This window comes from Camelina sativa, chromosome 14, assembly GCF_000633955.1.
Source record: "Camelina sativa cultivar DH55 chromosome 14, Cs, whole genome shotgun sequence".
NCBI classification, from domain to species: Eukaryota; Viridiplantae; Streptophyta; class Magnoliopsida; order Brassicales; family Brassicaceae; genus Camelina; species Camelina sativa.
In genome coordinates, this window is record NC_025698.1 from 28822194 (window position 1) to 28828142 (window position 5949).

The 5949-nt window shown below is 39.5% G+C and overlaps 2 protein-coding genes and 1 pseudogene across 3 annotated transcripts in view; all 3 read left to right on the plus strand.

The window, feature by feature from the left end:
* On the plus strand, positions 1643 to 2672 carry LOC104744098 (protein FAR1-RELATED SEQUENCE 6-like). The gene is made up of 2 exons (XM_010465120.2): positions 1643 to 1916; positions 2133 to 2672. Exons 1-2 carry the CDS (start codon positions 1887 to 1889, stop codon positions 2670 to 2672), a joined length of 570 nt encoding a protein of 189 aa, XP_010463422.1. The 5' UTR covers positions 1643 to 1886.
* Positions 2683 to 5009, plus strand: LOC104742752 (annotated as a pseudogene).
* The window catches only part of LOC104742754, a 3366-nt gene continuing 2694 nt past the window's right edge, over positions 5278 to 5949 (plus strand). Inside the window, exons 1-3 of one of the 2 annotated variants that reach the window (XM_010463790.2) lie at positions 5289 to 5387; positions 5460 to 5534; positions 5698 to 5843. In XM_010463790.2, the coding sequence (XP_010462092.1) occupies positions 5702 to 5843 (142 nt within the window). In that variant the 5' untranslated portion in view covers positions 5289 to 5387; positions 5460 to 5534; positions 5698 to 5701. Of the gene's footprint in view, positions 5535 to 5697; positions 5882 to 5949 lie in introns of both variants that reach the window. The other variant, XM_019235199.1, reaches the window with a different exon arrangement.

Sequence of the window (5949 nt, forward strand, 5' to 3'; positions counted from 1 at the left end):
ACTACAACGCAACGGAGAAAAAATTGAAGAGAGAGAGCTTTTGGGAACTGCTGAGAAATAAATAGGGCTTAGGGTTATTCTTTTATGCTTTCGCTCTTTCGTCAACGCGTCTTTACTATTTATAACATCTCGGTTCGATTGGCCGAACTCATGATGGACTTCGTACGTTAAAGCCCAAATGAGCCCTTTAATTATTATTTTTATAAAAGGGGTACATTATTATGTGTCGGTGTCACTCTCCACTGTTGTTGAGTTCGTGAGCCGCCGTTGCCGGTACGTTGTTGAGTTCGTGAGCCGCCGTTGCCGGTACGTTGTTGTTCTCGGATCCGTGAGCTAAGGAGAAAGAGATCACCGAGGGAAGAATGAACCTAAGAAGGTCTTAACAACCGGAGCCACCAGTCGTCACCACCAGAGTCACCGCTCATTGCCTTCGTTCATGACATTCTTAAGTATGATTATTTAAGAATTAAGACACGATAATGTGATGATATACATGGTTTGAAGATTATTGAGTTGATGCCTAATAACGATACTTGATGACGGGATGAGTGATGATGTTTGATGATAGGTATGAAAGTGATGTTTGGTGATAAAGTTACAAGATAATGTTATGTGTGATAATTTTTTAGTTTTTAAGAGGATCATTATAGGGACTGGCACAAAGAACTTTTATGGTGGATTGATCCTGGAAAAATGTCCAGGGTCAACCAGTTTAGTGGATGTTAGAAAGGATCTTGCACTTTAGTAACTACGTGAAAATATATCACACATCTAGTGAGAGGGTATGGAGCGAAGTACAATATGAAGCATTAGACCAGTTAGAGCATGATTTTCTAGATCACTGTCAGGGAGCGAAGGTTGTTAGGGAGTAAGAGTTTGAGTTCAACTATTTCAACTTTCAAGAGGTTCACAAAGAAAGAGCCCAAGGAAGTCCATGTTTTATATTGATGATTTTCGCAGGTTTCTTAGAGATATGGCAATATGGTTTAGCTTGTGGAGAAGTTCATGCTTTATATTGTTTAAGGAGGAAACCAAGAACCTCAAGAATGCTCTACACCGGGTAGAGAAAGGCATGTATGTATGTGTAGGAAAAAACTCATTATGGAGAGAGGTTATTAATTTGGTTTTGAACAAATATTAGCCGTAGTAATAATCAATCCGGCCGGTTTAATATGATATATGGTTCTTGATTGTGGTGCAAAGACTTACCTAACTATACGATCAAACCACCCAACTTATCACAATTTTATCTGCTTTGGTGTCGACGTTAGAGTGTAATATTTAGGATCAAATATCTCATGATGTTAAATTTCTATACAACTATGAACTATCTTTTGTTAGAAAATGTATTTATGGGGAAATATCTCAATGTTTATCTTTTTTTCCCCGTATTGTATATGATACAAAAGGTATATACCATCCCACGAACGGCAAATATAAACTCCCTATGGATGTTATAAAACGACAATGTTTGATTCGAGCTTAGGGTAGACTGACAATTTAAAAAGTCTGGGTCTTTTTTGATATATAATAAAAAATAGAGGGTTTGATGTGCAAGTACGAAGAAACGACAGCGTTTAGTAGCACGTGCTTTGAATCTGTGAAAACCCTAAGGTGTGTGTATCAATGTTGGTGAAAATGCTAGAGTCACCAGTCGAGCCCTCAAAAGACCTTCACCGTCAGAAGAAGAAGCTAAACTACCTAAACCGACTTATAAAAAGGTCAATACCCGCGCTTAAAAATCACCATCCCGGGTCGGATCTTCCGTGCAGAACCCGATCCGGATCCATCCCGTACCGATCAGTTTCACGACTCTGCTCCGGCAGTTGAATAAAGCCAAGTGCTTTTCAAAAAAAATTGAGGTAGGAAGAGGAACCAAATCACCAATGGAGAGAAGTGAACCCGTCGATGAAGATGTATGTGATTTCGCTCTCAAGCTCAAGCTTTTAGAATTTTTGGGGTTTGTGATGATCTTGCATTTGATTTCACTAGGGTTGAGTATGATTTTTGTTAAATGGGTTCACTAGTTTGATACCATAGTTGGTGATGATAAAGTTTATAGCTTTTTCACATTGGGGTTGCAAAGTTTGTGTGTTTTAATCATCATCATTAGATGATGTATTGTGTTACAGGTGCAGGCATCTGAGTATCTACAGAACGACGAGATTCTTGAAAGAGATGATCCAATGTCAGATGGTGGATGCACTTTACGGATAGGTGATGATGATGAAGCTTTAGTTTGTAGTAGTGATCATGAGATTGATGTTGGATTTTGTCAAAACCAAGAGAGAAAGAGCGTGGATAATGCGACCACCGGAGAGTTTGATGAACAGAGCGGTTTACTTGTTGAGAGAAAAGAATTCGAAGCCCCTTTGGTTGGGATGGAGTTTGAGTCTTATGATGATGCTTATAACTACTATAACTGTTATGCTACTGAAGTTGGATTTAGAGTAAGAGTGAAGAATTCGTGGTTTAAGCGGCGTAGTAAAGAGAAGTATGGTGCGGTGCTTTGCTGTAGTAGTCAAGGTTTCAAGAGGATTAACGATGTGAATCGTGTTAGAAAGGAAACTCGAACTGGTTGCCCTGCAATGATTAGAATGAGGCAGGTGGATTCTACGAGGTGGCGGGTACTTGAAGTTACACTTGNTTCGCTCTCAAGCTCAAGCTTTTAGAATTTTTGGGGTTTGTGATGATCTTGCATTTGATTTCACTAGGGTTGAGTATGATTTTTGTTAAATGGGTTCACTAGTTTGATACCATAGTTGGTGATGATAAAGTTTATAGCTTTTTCACATTGGGGTTGCAAAGTTTGTGTGTTTTAATCATCATCATTAGATGATGTATTGTGTTACAGGTGCAGGCATCTGAGTATCTACAGAACGACGAGATTCTTGAAAGAGATGATCCAATGTCAGATGGTGGATGCACTTTACGGATAGGTGATGATGATGAAGCTTTAGTTTGTAGTAGTGATCATGAGATTGATGTTGGATTTTGTCAAAACCAAGAGAGAAAGAGCGTGGATAATGCGACCACCGGAGAGTTTGATGAACAGAGCGGTTTACTTGTTGAGAGAAAAGAATTCGAAGCCCCTTTGGTTGGGATGGAGTTTGAGTCTTATGATGATGCTTATAACTACTATAACTGTTATGCTACTGAAGTTGGATTTAGAGTAAGAGTGAAGAATTCGTGGTTTAAGCGGCGTAGTAAAGAGAAGTATGGTGCGGTGCTTTGCTGTAGTAGTCAAGGTTTCAAGAGGATTAACGATGTGAATCGTGTTAGAAAGGAAACTCGAACTGGTTGCCCTGCAATGATTAGAATGAGGCAGGTGGATTCTACGAGGTGGCGGGTACTTGAAGTTACACTTGATCATAACCATTTGCTCGGTTCCAAGTTGTATAAATCTGTTAAAAGGAATGGGACCAAGAGGAAATGTGTATCTAGCCCTGTCTCAGATGCTAAGACGATTAAGCTTTACCGGGCACGTGTGATGGATACTGTGGACAACGTGAACCCAAGTTTGACTCTTAAGAAACAGTTTCAGAACTCCGCTGGTTCACCCGATTTGCTGAACCTTAAGAAAGGAGACTCTGCAGCAATCTACAACTACTTTTGCCGTATGCAATTGACAAATCCAACTTTTTTTTACCTGATGGATGTGAACGATAAAGGTCAACTAAGGAATGTGTTTTGGGCAGATGCTTTCTCTAAAGTTTCTTGCAGTTACTTTGGCGATGTCATCTTCATCGACAATTCTTATATATCCGGAAAGTTCGAGATTCCACTGGTGACATTTACCGGAGTGAATCACCATGGGAAAACTACATTGCTTAGTTGTGGTCTTCTTGCTGGAGAGACAATGGAATCTTACCATTGGTTGCTCAAAGTATGGCTCAGTGTCATGAAGTGTTCTCCTCAAACCATTGTCACAGACAGATGCAAGCCTTTAGAAGCTGCGATCTCTCAAGTGTTCCCAGGATCTCATCACCGATTCAGTCTGACACATATAATGAGGAAAATTCCCGAGAAGTTAGGAGGGTTGCATAACTATGATGGCGTGAGGAAGGCATTAACGAAAGCAGTTTACGAAACCTTAAAAGTTGTTGAGTTTGAAGCAGCTTGGGGGTTCTTGGTTCACAATTTTGGGATTGTCGACAACGAATGGCTCCGTTCCTTGTATGAAGAGCGAGTTAAATGGGCTCCGGTTTATCTCAAAGACACGTTTTTTGCAGGAATAGCCGCAGCTCATCCTGGAGAAACCCTGAATCCATTTTTCGAGAATATGTTCACAAGCAAACACCGTTGAAAGAGTTTCTTGATAAGTACGAGCTAGCTCTTCAGAAGAAGCACAAGGAAGAAACTCTCAGCGACGTAGAGTCTCTCAACTCAAACACAGCCGAGCTTAAAACAAAGTGTTCCTTCGAGACTCAGCTTTCAAGAGTCTACACGAGAAACATGTTCAAGAAATTCCAAGTAGAGGTAGAAGAAATGTACTCATGTTTCAGCACAACACAGCTTCACGTAGATGGACCTTTGGTTATCTTCCTTGTGAAAGAACGTGTCCAAGGCGAATCCAACAGAAGAGAAATCCGAGATTTCGAGGTTCTGTACAACAGATCAGTTGGTGAAGTACGGTGCATTTGTAGCTGCTTCAACTTCTACGGATACTTATGCAGACATGCTCTCTGTGTTCTCAATTTCAATGGCGTTGAAGAAATACCTTTGCGTTATATTCTACCGCGGTGGAGAAAAGACTACAAAAGAATCCACTTCGCCGGTAATGGCTTGACCGGTTTCGTCGACGGTACAGACCGAAATCAATGGTTTGATCAGTTGTATAAAAACGCTCTTCAGGTAGTTGAAGAAGGAGCGGTTTCTTTGGATCATTATAAAGTAGCAATGCAAGCTCTTCAACAGTCTTTGGACAAAGTTCATAGTGTAGAGGAAAGACAATAGTAGCCTTTTGTAAAACTATATATTTGTATATAAAACACAAAAAATCTTATTTTTATTTTTGTTTGCTCTAAATAAGAGCTTTTTTCACTTAAAATGTATATTATTAGATAAAGAGTTATGTTGTGCAGCTCTAAATAAGAGCTGTAGTAACAAAAGATGATCATTTCAGATTGGTAAAAAGTTATGATCATTTCAATTGCTATCTTGGCAACTGCAAATACACTAGTGAAAAAGTAAAATTCTTAGTGTATGTACAAAACAAATTGTGATTTCCCATTTTATCCCTATGAGGCCTTTGAACATGTGTGCTTAATATGACCATAATGGGCTTTTCACACCCAATGGCAAAAGAAAAAATCTGACGATTCCCTCTTTCTCCTTCATCTTTCAGAGTTTGTTTTGGCGCAAAAATCAGAAATTTTTCGTCGCCGGTGAGTTCGTAGTTCCTAAAATTCTCTGAATCTGTCAATATTACAACTGATGTTCATGGATTTGTGATACAGATTTTTTTAATTCTTCACCGCAGCTAACAGTTTCCTTCATTCAGGCGACCGCATCGATACAATACAACCCTCCAGGTTTGGGGAAACTCCGATTACAATTTAGTTTTAACCTAAATTTGGATAATCTCGTATCTGTTTAATTGAATCTGGGCTTGTAGTTTTGAAGAATCGCTTAATTTTCCAGAACCTATTGCGTTTGTGCTAAAATCGCTCCGCATCGTATTGTTGCTTGTAACAGTGAAATGAAGTTTAAGGCGTTTATGACTGAGAATGGTGTGAGTCTCTTAGAGAAGAGGTTTCTTCCAGCATTTGACAAAATGGGGAAGACCTGTCATCTTCTTCTCACTAAAGAACACTTGTTCTTCCTTCATAACCTTCTCAATGGTGATGGAGTCCAATGCATTGCTCAGTTTCGCAAAGATGTTCTCTTTGATGATTACCGTATATCGAGTCAGAACGAGGACCGTATTGCTTTCTCCTTGGATGTTGC